Source organism: Pangasianodon hypophthalmus, chromosome 20 (genome assembly GCF_027358585.1).
Source record: "Pangasianodon hypophthalmus isolate fPanHyp1 chromosome 20, fPanHyp1.pri, whole genome shotgun sequence".
NCBI classification, from domain to species: Eukaryota; Metazoa; Chordata; class Actinopteri; order Siluriformes; family Pangasiidae; genus Pangasianodon; species Pangasianodon hypophthalmus.
Window position 1 is genome coordinate 1,300,773 of NC_069729.1, and position 14,250 is coordinate 1,315,022.

General features: G+C 42.8%; 2 protein-coding genes across 3 annotated transcripts in view; one reads left to right on the forward strand and one right to left on the reverse strand.

Moving 5' to 3' along the window:
- Positions 1-1,887: 1,887 nt before the first annotated feature.
- On the forward strand, positions 1,888-5,763 carry LOC113539530 (transmembrane reductase CYB561D2). 2 transcript variants are annotated; one of them, XM_026935334.3, is made up of 3 exons: positions 1,888-2,223; positions 3,408-3,445; positions 4,047-5,763. In XM_026935334.3, the coding sequence occupies exons 1-3, from the start codon at positions 2,100-2,102 to the stop codon at positions 4,548-4,550; spliced, it is 666 nt and encodes a 221-aa protein (XP_026791135.1). In that variant the 5' UTR covers positions 1,888-2,099; the 3' UTR covers positions 4,551-5,763. The 2 variants fall into 2 exon arrangements, with proteins under 2 accessions (XP_026791135.1, XP_053083121.1); XM_053227146.1 differs by having other exon boundaries at positions 1,889-2,031.
- rad54l2 (RAD54 like 2) overlaps positions 5,698-14,250 on the reverse strand; it is a 17,332-nt gene continuing 8,779 nt past the window's right edge. The window contains exons 10-22 of the mRNA XM_053227138.1: positions 13,890-14,232; positions 12,713-12,890; positions 12,328-12,537; positions 11,627-11,745; positions 11,292-11,401; positions 11,089-11,188; positions 10,273-10,478; positions 9,990-10,165; positions 9,676-9,857; positions 9,166-9,344; positions 8,978-9,067; positions 8,731-8,820; positions 5,698-8,112 (exon numbers count right to left, since the gene is read on the reverse strand). Of these exons, the coding sequence (XP_053083113.1) occupies positions 7,262-8,112; positions 8,731-8,820; positions 8,978-9,067; positions 9,166-9,344; positions 9,676-9,857; positions 9,990-10,165; positions 10,273-10,478; positions 11,089-11,188; positions 11,292-11,401; positions 11,627-11,745; positions 12,328-12,537; positions 12,713-12,890; positions 13,890-14,232 (2,834 nt within the window). The 3' untranslated portion in view covers positions 5,698-7,261. The remainder of the gene's footprint in view (positions 8,113-8,730; positions 8,821-8,977; positions 9,068-9,165; positions 9,345-9,675; positions 9,858-9,989; positions 10,166-10,272; positions 10,479-11,088; positions 11,189-11,291; positions 11,402-11,626; positions 11,746-12,327; positions 12,538-12,712; positions 12,891-13,889; positions 14,233-14,250) is intronic.

Here is a 14,250-nt window from a genome sequence, read left to right on the forward strand (position 1 = left end):
CAGTATATTAAAATAATTAAAATTAGCATATTATTATAAGGTTAGCAGGGTAGTTACTTACTAACACACGGCTATAAAGCTTTAGTAGCTGTTTCATTACAGCGTAGAATTTAAAACTTCACGTCGAGGGGAAGCAGAAAGAAAGAAAAGGACGCTGATGATGATCATGTGATCAGTGTTGGTTAATCTGTTATGGTTAATCAGGATGTCCTGAAGGACACACCTTTTATGCTGATAAGCTATTTAAATCCAAATATATTTAACCTCCTGATTTTAGTCAAACGCGTCACATTACTGCTGCTATAATCATTCTTCTATAATACAACATTGTTGGCATTAATTTATTTATTTTGTTGTTTCTTTCAAATCCTTTATTAGATCTGATCACTAACTAAAAGTGCTTTTCTTCAGGGCTTCGACTTCTTCTTAGTCGGAAAGATGCTGAAACTTCACTTTTTCCCACAGCGTTGAGTTTTAATCTATAGAAAAAAACACAAACGTTGATTTCAAAGTACTCAGCTGCAAGCATTATGTCTGATCTCCATCAGATCACTAGCTGTGTGTGTGTTTTGGGGGTGCCAATACTTTAGTGTCACCACCCCTGGACTCTAAAGTCCTCACGGTGCTGATCTCTGCTTCTTGTTTCTGTCCTGTTTCATTCAACATTATCAACTTTTATCAGGTTTATTTTGTTTTCCAGGAGTAGGATGTGGAGTATCAGCAGGAAGGGTGGTGTGTGTGTGTGTGTGTGTGTGTGTGTGTGTGCCAGCAGGGTCACGAGCAGGTCTGGAATTCCTCTCTGCGATTGAATGTGTTATGTGAATTGGGTGCTGGTGTCCCGTATGAATGAGGTCACTTCCTGGGACAATCGGGACAGTGTTCTCAGAGCAGGAGCGATGATCTCAGGTTCTTCCTCCTACAGAGAGACGAGTGTTTCACTGGAAAATTAATTTAATTTATCAGAAATTATTTCTTCTCTTTAACTCCAGTTGTCATGACAAGTTTTGGATATTGATCTCAAGTTTATAGGTTTTCAAAAAATTACACTTAAAGCAATCAATCGTCTTGACTTGACTTGAAACAAACGTTTTCTTTCTTTCACGTTGAGTTCATTCACGCTTATAAAATAATAAATACAGTATAAGAAAAATACAGCAGGAAGAGTGGTGTGTGTGTGTGTGTGTGTGTGTGTGGTCTGTAGTCACACAACAACCTGCAGAAAAGAGAAACTCAGCTACACAACATTCTTCAGCAGCACAATTAAAAAAAACTGGACTACACAATCGTTGACGTGGTGATGGCTATTATTTTGTCACCAACAAACAAACAAACAAATAAACAAATGAACAGACCAGAGTACTATATAGAAAAAACAACTAATAATGAAAAGTGCAGCAACGCTTAATGGAGAAACACTAATAATTTATTTAATAAAATAAATAAATCTGTCAATAAACAGTTCTACAAAAGTTCTACAGAAGTAATAATGTTTAATGTTTAATAGAGGAAGAGTATATATTAAATTTTTTTTTTAAAAGAGCCAGGTAAGTAACTAAGTAAATAAAGAAATAAATAAATCCATACTAAATAATTAATAAAAATAAAAAACTCCACCACGTCAACATTTTAAATACAAACTTTAACACTTTAACGCTGTTCAAAATAAAAGTCTTCACATATAAAATTATAACACACATCACCTATGATATGAGTTTTTGCGAAAATATAAATCAAAATTAAAACAATTATGTTTGTGACTATTAATGGTATGAATTGATGAGTAAAAAAGTGGTCATATTTAAAAGTAATAATATTAATAAAAATAATAAACATTGTGACGCTTTATGACCAGGCTTTTATTTTGGCAGAAATGATGCTTCCGGTAAATTACTCTGGCTGGCTCTTAAATAACTTTGCTAACTCTGTTTCCTGTACAGTCTGTGAAATACCGGTGTGTGTAAACTATCTAGTGCTCTAGTGGTTTGGGACACAGCCTGTGGTTTGCCGTCCTCTCTCTCTGAGTGTCCTGAGGTGATGTAGTTCGCCTTCAGATTGTTTTAGTTGTGAAATAATTGAGGAAATAAATCCAGGCTCGCGCGATGCTGCTCTCGGAGTCGGAACCGCGGCTCTTCCGGTTCTCCCGCCTGCTGTTTGGACTTTTTACACACTTACTCTGCGCCGCTTTCACCGTGTTTGTGGCGATACTCGCGAAACCAGGCTCCAGTGAGTGTCCCTGTGCTTACAAAGCGTCTATAAAGCGTTATTAATGCATCATTAATGCGTTACTGTAAAGCGGAAATTCAGTTATGTTAATGAGGGGAAAGTGACCGGAAGTTCCGCCACTTTCTCAGTTTTTTTTTTTATTTTTAATTTTTTTCTTCCCGGAGAACATTTTACACAGTTTACAATTCTCAACTTTAACTTTTTACTTTTTTTTTTACATACTAAAAAATGTTTTCCAAAATTATTTTACGCATAACGTTAATACGTGTTAACCTACTAAGTTTAGCTAACAATTCAGGAAGTTAATTAGCTAAAAAAAAAAAAAAAATGACCAATTTCGACTTTTAGCATGTCTTTAAAAAAATTAACTTTTTTATTAAAGTACAGTTTTAAAGTACAGTTTACAGCAACCGGTTTAAATTAAAATAGCGAGTTCCGTTTTTACATTAATCACTTCAGATCACTACGGTAACGATTGTAACCAATCACATTTCAAGCAAAGGATTTTGCAACCAATCACGTGCCGCGTCTGTGGCAGCTTCATTAATATTCATGAGCTCCAGTCCTCGGATGCAGTGTTCCGTTTAAAATGGAGAAAACATCCGTGTTTTTAAAAAATGGCGTCCAACTTTTTCATCAATTTTCAACAATCATATCATTTCAGATGTGTATTATTGATATTTTAATTCAGTTAGTGAGATTTACACACACGAGTCGCACAGGATGTCTTTCTTATTAAGTGGTTTATTTTAAAAATTAAAAAATATATAGTTTTATAATATTGTTTATAACAAGTTTATAATATTGGGTGATTTGTTATTGAGTCCTAACGTGTAATGAGGCTCCAACACATCTGCTTCTGTATTACATGACCTGGGTGTCAGGAGAAAACCGGTACATCCTGGTCATTTACATATTTATAATTTATAATTTATTATTATAAAAAGTATATTTATTTTTTAAAGCTCGGCTCCTGATGGTCTCTTCGCTGTGGAAGCCCTGAGCTGCAGGTTGGGGGGGAAAGTTGTGATAAAGTGATGAAAACTTTAACTTTATGAAACCAGAATTTTACTAAGAAGTGATAACCATCAACACTTGGACTTCTCTTTAATTATTTAACACTGCAGCAATGGCACAGAGCTGATAATAATAATGATATATGTATATATTTTTGGTCTGTGCAGGTTTGTTTTCTTGGCACCCGTTTCTGATGACCTTGGCGGTAAGTTTGTGGCAGAAGAATAATTCATATGAGTGCATGAAAGACTTCATGACTGAGGTTTTTTTTTTTACCAAGTACAGGGATTTAGAAAAAGATTTTGGTATTGCGTTGTCAAAGACACGAGACAGTCAGGTTCTCTGTTGTTTTTTAGCCATTGTCTCACTGTCTGCAACAATAATACACGAACACACACCTCAGTTTCATGATCGAGCTGATGACCTTAAAAAATCTGGAAGAAAACTGGACATAGAAAGTGTAACGTTTAAAAAAATCTAGAAAATGTTTTCAGCAGATCTGGAACCCTGGTATACAATCACAGTGTAATGCCATACTCACGTCTTTTCTTACACTAACATTAAATCCACACTAAAATTGCCATCATTTATATATTATCATGACATTTCAGATAAAAAAACTAAATAAATAGTGCTGTTTTAGACTGCCTGTCAGTCACAGTGAAGGGGGCGTGGCCTCTGTGCTCCAGTCACATCCCTGACTGCTTTGAATGTAGCTTGTACACACTGGATCATTAATTACGTATCAGGGAAAAGTAACAGATGATTCTCTTTTCTCCCTCCTACTTTTATTCCTTTTCCTCCAGTTCTCGTTTTTCATGACCGAGGCGATTCTGGTCTTCTCTCCGCACTCCTCTCCTGTGGGTAAATTAAAGCACCAGGTAAAATCGCGGCTGCACTGGATCCTGCAGTGTTCCTGCGTGTCCTGCGCCCTGGTGGGACTCGGAATCATCTTCTACAACAAGCATGTGAACGGTAAGCCGCATTTCTCCACGTGGCATGGGCTGATGGGCGTCGTCACCGTGTGCGTGGTGGTGCTGCAGTCGGTGGCGGCGCTGCCTCTTATCTACCACAAACTGGCTAAAGGCTGGTCTCTGGCCAAGCTGAAGCGCTACCACGCCGCCGCGGGACTCGTCACCTACCTGCTGGCCAGCGCGAGTCTCCTGCTGGGCACCTGCTCCGCCTGGTTCACGTCCAGCGTCGGGGGGAACGCGTGGTACGTCACCGTGCTGTGCCCCGCCATCTCCGCCCTCACCATCATGAGCCAAGTGACCAACGCCTACATGGCCAAAAAACGCCTGCAGTCCTAAAGCAGGAGTGGACGTGCGACGTGACATCTCCATGTCGTCATAGTGATCGTTTACATCGTCATCACAGACACATCAGAGATGAACTTTTTGCTTGTTTTGTGACGGAAGGATAAACACAAACTATGAAAGTAGATCTAAAACACAAGAGAGTTCACACATCAAACATGTCTCGGCTGATGGACTGCGTTTGGGATGAAGGGGACGGACATTAGAGGTGTGTATCCGGGAGCAAATCCACGCGAGCGTATCACTCTGACGTTCCGGGGGTTTGGTTTGGTCAGATATAAAAGGAAACGCCACATTCCTGAACCTTGAGCTCGTACTGTGGCTTCCCGGTGATGTAAATAACTAAATCATTTATATTTTGTCAAACAGAAACAAGTTCATCAGAAAAACATGAAGAAATCATAAACAGGTTCAAACAATAATAAGAGCAGGAGTGGGCGGAATTGTTCGGAATTCCTTCTGGAGCAGATGGGAATGCTGACACTTCCTGCCAGAGTGGGCGAGAACGGGATTAAAAGAACAGTCCCGTGCACACCTCGACTGCGTATCGTTCATTTTTAGCCAAACGCTTCCTCTGACGATGTCAGAACTCGACGTTTGCACCAAAACACCTCTCAATGGTGCTACAGGTAAAGGTGTGCACTGGAGTGATCTTTAATCCCAGTCACGCTGTGGTTATTTGTGTGTGTGTGTGTCTGGACACCGTACTTTCTAATGTTTCTAATGTAATTGGTTGTATTTCTTCAAAATTACTGAAGATGAAATGACGGTGATGCCTTTCTGACATTCGGGGAACACGGAAGCAAAGCTCAGGTTGGTATTTTGGCAAAGAAACAACAAAGGGATAAAGAAGAATTCACGATAAAGAAGGAACGTGTAACGTCCAGACGAGGCTCCGATGGCGTGTGGCGTTTTCACTTCAGTGAATATTTAACACCGCTCCTGAGCTTCATATCGCTCTCAGATTTATAATTATTACAAAACTGTTTATACTTTTATACTTACAGCAAAATGACCCATAATGCATGACTGTAAAAAAAAAAAAAAAAAAAAAAAACATTCTGCGTTTGATGGGACTGTAAATGTACTGAGAGAGAAAAGAGGAAAAATTCTTTAAAGAAAGAAAGAATAAAGTTTCAAATACAACAAGAAATGCTGAATTTATTTTCTGTTAAAACAACATTAAATAAATACAATGTCATTTTAATCTCCTCGTCTGTGTGCTAAATACAAGAGCTGATGAGTGTCCATTTGTACTGTGTGTGTGTGTGTGTGTGTGTGTGTGTCTAAGCTCTTGTCTCGATCTGTCACAGATACTGGTCTTAAACACACCAGAAAAAACACACACACGCAAAAATCACAATCCTAACAACATTTCCGGGAGAAACATACAGGGGTCACGTGGTTTTTAAAGGTAATTTTAAAAAAAGGCAGACAAAAGGTACAAAAATATAAAGTAGCAAATCATAAATAAATAATTCTGGTAAAATCATACATCAGTGGAAAAGAAAGCAAATCAGTTATGCCTAATTTTATAAGATGTTTTTTTTAAAAAAAAAAAAAAAAAAAGGGGAAATATCAGAATGTGAGAACAGCCGGTCGTGGGCGTGTCGGTAGATGGTGGGCGGAGTCTGAGAGAAGCGCTCCTGAGAACGGACAGCGATTGGTTGATGGGTTTGTTGGGAATTTTGGAATATTTCACGCGTTGGTCACATTTGCAGACAAAAAAAACCCAAAAAAAAAACAAACAAACAAAAAAAAAAACATCCAAGCAGCGTACGAGGTAACAGTTGACACAAACGTCTGCGCAGCGCCATGAGGAGGAAAAACGGACTGCTACAGGAGTTACGCTAAACGCTGAAGCCCGGCTATGGCTCCCTCCACCACAGGGCTCTGAAGGCTAACATGAAGTTACATTCGTTGAGCTTTCCGTCAGGCATGTGCCGATATGAACCGCTCCTATCACGATAATCAGATAAACGGTTTACGATATTCTCACGACACTAATAATAACAATAATAATAAAAAAAGGACCCAACGAAAGTTGGAGCGACCGATCGCAATTCTGGGATCGCCTTCTTCGAGGACGACGCGAGTCATGCTGCCTCAAATTTGTCTTTTAAATTTCTACAACAACTTTGTGCGTTTTAAACATCGCGATGTATCGTACAACAGATAATCGGCACTTGCCTCATTTTTTTTTTCTATTAAAAGGCCTAACTGAAAAGTAAAAATGGCTTTTTTGTGTTCGTCATGGTCTCTTTCGCCATGTTCGTGGTTTTCCTTTTTCAAAACCACAGAGTACGCAAAAAAAAGTTTACAAAAAAACGTAGATCATACGCTAACGAGATCATAAATAAAAAAAATAAACAGGTCACGATTTTCTCCCTTTATCTATATGATGCTACGAGTTCTATCAAACAGCGAAACGTCTCTAAAGTTCTGTGTTTTTTTTTTTTTTTTTTTTTAAACGGTTGCTGCCTGGAAAGAGTCGCGCTAGTCATTTGCGTGACGCGGCCAAACACGTTTTAGAGATACAACTAGCCGAACTCTTTTTTTTCCTTTCCTTTTTTCTTTTTCCGCGGAAGAGCAGTGTTATGGTCCCGTGTTGGTAGAAACGCCGGTCTGCAGAATTTAGTGTCATTTCAATGTTCAGATCCACCCACATTCGCCCCGGACCAATGAGATTCCTCGGATGTTTCCGCTCACTGCCCGGTCACCTCGATGACATCGTCGTCAGAGCTACTCCCGCCGTTCTCGGCGAGCGTGTGGCGCATGTCGGGTCGACTCAGCGCCGCCCCCAGCAGGCTGGAGGATGAAAGGAAGGAGGAAGGAGCGGCGGGGGCGGAGCCAGAAGAGGACAAGGAATTGGAGAACATTCTAGAAGAGTCCGGCAGAAGAGGCTGAGCGTAGGGCATCGGAAACCCGGGCAGCATGCTCGCCATGCTGGTATTGAAGAGGAAAGGTGGAATGGAGGAGGAGGAAGTGGAAGAGGATGATGAAGGCGCGGAGGAAGAGGAAGCGATGCTGGTCGATGAAGAAGAGCCATGGGCGGAGCTTAAAGCGTCGGTGGGGAACATGCTATGCAAATCGGTCAGAAAGTGACCTCGGTTGGTCCCGCTCACCATAGGTGGAGTCATGTGACCCAAAGCCCCCAGTAGGGCCGGGGAAAATCCCATGGACCCCATGGTGTAGCCGGCACTCACAGGGAATCCTGGGAAATTAGCACTGGCCGTGGTGCTGGTGGTCCGTTTGGAGCCGCGAGAGTCTGAAAGGAGTTTCCTCTTCAGGCTCTGGGCGTCGAAGGCGGAGCCGGAGCCAATGACGTCGCCGCTCCGCTGAGGCTCGGAGGCGTGGCCGTGCTGGTTGGGGCGGTCCGGGAGGTCGGGGAGCGTGAGGTCATTAGCAGGCGTGGGCGTGTAATGATGGAACTGGTGCAGCAGGTTGGGACTGGAGGAGGGAGACACGCGGCGCACGCCGTCCGGAGAGAAACGCTTCAGCTCGGGAGGAGACGCACGGCCGTTACTGACAGAGCGGAGGAGAGAACCGCCCACATCTGACACGGGCGAGAGAGAAAAACAAAAAGAGGAAGAGAAAGCGAAGGGAGGAAATCATTAGAGGAAGAGAGAGAGAGAGATGATTTATACAACAGTTATTTAAACAGTATTTATATCACAGTCACTCTGCAATGCTTAACGTAACAACTTTATAACTTATTAAAGAAAATATTATAATAATAATGGAATAAAACAGAAAGAGGGGAAGAAGTATGCGAGTGTGAGAGAGAGAGAGAGAGAGAGAGAGAGGGAGAGAGAGTGCTAAAGAGATAGTGAGGAAGAGGAAAGTGGGGAGAAAAAGAGAAAGAAAGAAGAGAGGAAAAGAAACAGAAGAGACAGAAGGAGGTGGAACAGAGGGAATGAAGATACCAAGACAGAGAGAGATGGGAAGAAAGATGGAGGATAAAAGAAACAGATTGGGCGGAAAGAGAGAGAGAGAGAGAGAGAGAGAAAATGAGAAGAGAGATGAGATCAGTGAGGAAGATGGAATGGAGGATGAATGGGGAAAAAAGGGAAGAGGGAAAGAAAAGTTAGGTGATTAGTAGAGAAAAGTACAGAGATGAGAGAGAAGCATGTGTGTGTGTGTGTGTGTGTTGATGATGATGATGATGTCACACCTCTAGGTGCAGGAGCGGCTCCCTCATTGGCTCTGGGCTTTCCGGAGCGGATGGCAAAGATCCGCCCATCGTTAGTCCTGATGTACGTACCTGAGCGCGCGCGCACACACACACACACACACACACACACACACACACACACACACACACACACACACACACACAGAGCGCAGTATTATCACCTGTATCAGTACCGGCTGTAGTAGCAGTAGTATGAATCACAATACTCCGTGCAGTATAACGCTACCTTTGGATCCTTTGATGACGTGGATGCTCTCTCCGGCGCTGATCCTCGCCTGCACGTCCGTCGAGCTGTTTGTGCCGGGAATCACGATATCTACAGCACAGAGTCAAATCAGTTTAGACTGAAGGCGATAAAGAACGTTCCAGTCCCTGTGTGTGTGTGTGTGTGTGTGTGTGTGTGTGTGTGTGTACCAGTGGTAGTGATGATGCGCTGGACGAGGACACCAGCCTTCTGCAGGTAGTTGACGGGGAAGGCGGGGCTGGAGGCGTGGCCTCCCACGGCGGCCTGGCGAGGCATCATGGGAATGGGAGTGGACTGGACGGGCCGCACGCTGGCGATCGGCTTCTCGTCCATCCGCGGCGCCGGCCTCCTGACGACAGGATTACAGGATTAGCCTGAAGTGCCGTTGTCATGGTTACACGCCGACATAGTATCCGGAACAAGTTGAGAATAAATAACTGTGAACCGCCCCAGCCAATCAGAAACAAATACCTGGGTCCATACAGGCTATAGTTGTACAAGTGTTGCTATGGTTACCACTAGGAGGGCATTACAGGCTTAGCCTAAAGCTTCATTTATGCTCCTTGTCAAAGTCTCTATGTGTATATGATGTGCTGATTATCAGCACAGACTCTCTCTCTCTCTCTCTCTCTCTCTCTCTCAGTGTGTGTGTGTGTGTGTGTGTGTGTGTGTGTGCTGACCAGTTCCTGATGTTGGAGAGACTCTGCTCATTGGCGGGGTAGTAGTGAGCGTAGGACGGGCGCTGATACGGCACAGACGCCCTCTTCTCATCCTCGTAGCTCTTCTTAGCTGCTTTCTTCTCCGCTTTGGTGAGTTTCAGGTCCTTGCGGTCCATCAGCAGAGACTCGTGCTGGAACGGTGGCTGCAGAGAGAGAGAGAGAGAGAGAGAGAGAGAGAGAGAGAGAGAGGTGTTAGATGTTCTTCACCTGTCAGAGTGAAATGAACACTCTGGGGCTGGTTTATTATCAGACATGCTTGGTGATGAGGCGCAGACCTTGGTGATGAGGTGAGGATAGCGCAGACAGGCGTGTTTGATTACTGACTCCGTGTCATCGTTAGGCAGCAGCAATGATTGGCTGGGATCAGGCTCCTCCTCCACGTAGTGCAGCAGAGACTCCACCTCCTTACGGGTGAAGGTGAGGACGGGGTTCAGATCGTCCACCACGCGGTCTGCAGACAGACAGGATTTTAATTTCCTTAAGGATGTACATAAGGATGAGCACTCCATCTTTCTCTCTCTGTCTCTCTCTCACACACACACACACACACACACTCACCGGACATGCCCTGCTTGGACACCTGCCGGTCGTAGATCTTCTTCTCCAGGGTGAAGTCACACACCAGCCTGTAGATGTAACAGGGTTTGTGCTGGCCGTAGCGATACACGCGACACACGGCCTGCGCGTCGTGACACGGGTTCCACGAAGCGTCCAGCACCACGACCCGATTTGCCCCTATCAGGTTCACGCCCAAACACCCCGCCCTAAAACCAGACACAGCGTTAATCACGACAGTGTGCAGCTTTATCACATTTAACACCAAATAATCATTTTTTTCAGTACAAACTGCTTGTGAAAGCACTTTATGGCTACGAAAACCTCATTGACCTTTCATTCTTGTTTCTTTCAACATCATATAAATCACCATCTTCTCTTAGAGTAATATTCCCGTAAAGTTTAAACCGTAATAAAATAGCACCTCGTCTGCTTATAAACCCGAACGCGAGACTGACTGAAAGACCAGAATTTTCACTTTTGAGAGAATCTAAAAACACAGATATAAATTTCATTGCTTATTTCATATGAACTATTGATAAATAACGGCTATAAAATCACAACAAGCACCTTGTTAACACTGAGATTCATTCTGTACAGAATTTAGTTTTGTTCCAGTAAATTTTTATTTAACTTTTAAATAATTTCCAATAAATTCACTTCCTCTCATTTTAATCCAGTTCTTGTAAATCCAGTTCTAGTCAATTCTCTCCTGCTGTATGAATCAGATTCTGGTTCACCCCATTCAGTTCAGTTTAGTGTGTTTCATGCTGCAGCGTGTGTGTGTGTGTGTGTGTGTGTGTGTGTGTGTGTGTGAACCTGGTGGACAGGAGGAAGACCCAGGCCATGGTGTTTGCCGGGTCGTTAAACTGGTTGATGAGTCTCTCTCTCTCCGAGGCGGACGTGCTGCCGTCCAACCCTACAAACACAACAACACAACACAGATGAGCTCCACTTAACTAAAACACACACACACACACACACACACACAAACACACACACACACTCATCTACACACTCACTGTAATAGTTGATGCCACGGAGCCAGGTCTGCTTCTGGTTGTCCAGTTTGATGGGCATCGCTCTCACAGCCAGGAAGGCCTCGATCACCGACAGCGTGGACAAACTCTGACTACACACACACACACACACACACACACACACACACACAGACACACACAAAACAGCACAATATAACATTCAGCTGTGATAGAAAAGCCCAGAGGAGGGCTCTGTCAGCTGTCCAGCCATATTTTAACACCCAAAAGCTGTGGAATTTACAGAAGAAGAATAAAAGTTGTTGTTAAAATCAGTTTCATGATCAGGAGATGTTGGTTTCTTCTCAACGGGTCGTTACCTGAAGACGAGGATTTTGTCTCCTCTGCTGACGCTCTCTTCGATCAGATGGAAGAGCAGAACCATCTTAGCCGAGTTCTCCAGGACGCCGGTCTGGTATCCGCTCATGATGTCCTTCGCCTGCACGTCGAACAGACAGACGGGTGCGGAGAAGTCAGAACACACTGCATGTCTCACACCTTATGGATGACTAAATAAATAGTTAATACAGAAAACCATCAATCTAAGTCACTTTGCGACTTTCAATTTATTTGCTGCAAATATCGGACGAGAAACACAGATTTAAATAACTTTGTTTTCAAATCTCGTTTCCGAGAAATGTTTTGAATAAATTTGAATATTTTATTTATACCTGTGGCAACACTGAGATAATGTACACACACACACACACACACACACACACACACACAATCCAGTACCCAATATCTTTGCCCCGTTCTTGTCCATTATTTTCTTATCCAATTAACGATTCATTAACTTTTCCATCATTATTAATGATAAATAATAGAAAATTGTTCACCAAAATTATCTAAATATTATGATAAATATTGATGTGTGTTCTACAAAGCAAATTTACATACATACACAAGTTAATTCCTTTCATGGAAATTAATAAACAACAATTAAAAAATAAGGTATAAAAAGAAAAAAATAAAAGCGAGTGATAAAGTGAAGAAGAAGAAGTGAGTGTCCTGCTCGTACCCATTCGTAGGTGATGACCTGATTGGTTCGTTCCTGCAGCGGTGCAAGCGCCCCCTTAGTGCCGGCGCCGTCGGAGGTCTTGCCCTTTAACCCCGGGGCGGGGCAGCGGGCCGTCGCCGGGGCGTTCAGGTCATCGAGGTCCAGGTCCTGCTCGTTGGCCAGGTTCTCCTTCTGCAGCGCTTCGTACAGAACGTCAGGATGATTCCAGATCTGAGGGAGGCATTAAAGTCAGGATAAACAAAACCCAAAGCGAGCTGTTTATTTTAAACCATGAGACACGCACAGTGGGATCAGAGTTAGTGCTGGGCGTATGTTAAAACCCAGTGAAGCAGCAGCAGGAGGATGAGGAAGAGGAGGATGAGGAAGAGGAGGAGGAGATCGTTACCTTGCAGCACACGCAGAAAGCTTTGAGTGGATTGAGCCCGAGCCAGCCGCTGTTCCCCGCCTCGCGGAAACGATTCATGAACTCTTTATAGAGCGCCCTCTGGAGGGGGGAGAGACGCACCAGGATCACGTGCTCCTCTTTACTGGGCAGCTGAGTCCTCAGCACGTCGTGGCCCCGCCTGTAAAAACATCAACAAATAAATAAATAAATAAACAAACAAAATCCAGGACGTTCAGACACACCAACAATCAACAATCTCTCTCTCTCTCACATACGATATAACAAATATATACAGGTATTTAAAAAAAACATCATATAAAGATGTGCATGTAATGCAGAAATGTAGACATCTGTGAACAGAATCAAAGAAAAGAGAGAAAAAATGGAAAATAAAATCTAAATAATAATGTGCATAAATAGTGCCTATTACAATAAAGTGTAAAGAGCAAAGATTAAACAGTTATTCATTTCGTCATGTCGAAGAAAAAAAAATTGTTTGCTTATTTGCTTGCTTGCTTATGTGCTTACCTACCTGTTTATATTTTTAAATTTAATTTCTAAAACAGAGATAATCTCCCTCCACACACACAATTTTCACTGAACAAAAATAAAAAACATGGGGGGCATAAACTTTTGCACTTTCGTTTGTGTTTTTTGAATGGAACCAAAAAGTCTATGTAAACAAGTAAATATAAATAAATACATAATGGAAAAATTAATACAAAATTGTAATTTTTCGTTGAACAGAAACAAAAAACATAGGGGGCATAAATTTTTGCACTTCAACTCTACAACTTGGGCTGAATAAATAATACATACAGTTAATGTGCAAAAGTTTGTGCCCCCATGTTTTCTGAATGGAACTAAAATGAAGAAAAAAATTTGTAAGTAAACAAATAAATAAAGGAAAAATCAATATGAAATGGTATTTACAGGAGAATATTAATATCACATTCACAAAGGGAGATGTAAACATTTAAAATGATTGAATCTTGATTTTTATTTTCCACTTTTAACTATTATTTTAGACATTATAACCACGTAAACGTGCTATAACCGACACTTGTTTTGTTCTAAGGGGGTGAAAACTTTTGCCCCTATATAATGCACTATATGCAGCATGTACGCTTTCGGATAACGAAGTTGAGCGTAACGTGGCAGCGCAGTGGACTCTCACCTCTGGACGAAGCCCTCGAGCAGGCTGTGCAGGACGTGGCTGCGGTACCTCATGAGCCTGACGTCCTGCGGCGTGCTGTCGATGCACTGGCCGTTCAGGATGGGCCGCTCGAACATGTTGCTGAACTCCTGCCGCGTGCCCAGGAAGTCGGGCCGCACGAAGTCCACCATGCACCAGTACTCCAGCAGGTTGTTCTGCAGCGGGTAGCCGGTCAGCACCACGCGCCGCCGCGACCGGATGTTCTTCAGCGCCTGCGACGTGCTGGCGTGGCAGTTCTTAATGCGGTGACCCTCGTCGCAGATCACCACGTCCGGCCCGGGCCGCGAGAGAGCCTTCTCGATGTCTGAAAACACGCAAACGA

Excerpts from the sequence above, each read along its gene's own strand:
- LOC113539530 (XM_026935334.3), top strand. The coding sequence starts at position 2,100 with ATGCTGCTCTCGGAGTCGGAACCGCGGCTCTTCCGGTTCTCCCGCCTG. Across the intron at positions 2,224-3,407 it reads ACTCGCGAAACCAGGCTCCA|GTTTGTTTTCTTGGCACCCG; the intron begins GTGAGTGTCCCT and ends TGGTCTGTGCAG. Across the intron at positions 3,446-4,046 it reads CGTTTCTGATGACCTTGGCG|TTCTCGTTTTTCATGACCGA; the intron begins GTAAGTTTGTGG and ends CTTTTCCTCCAG.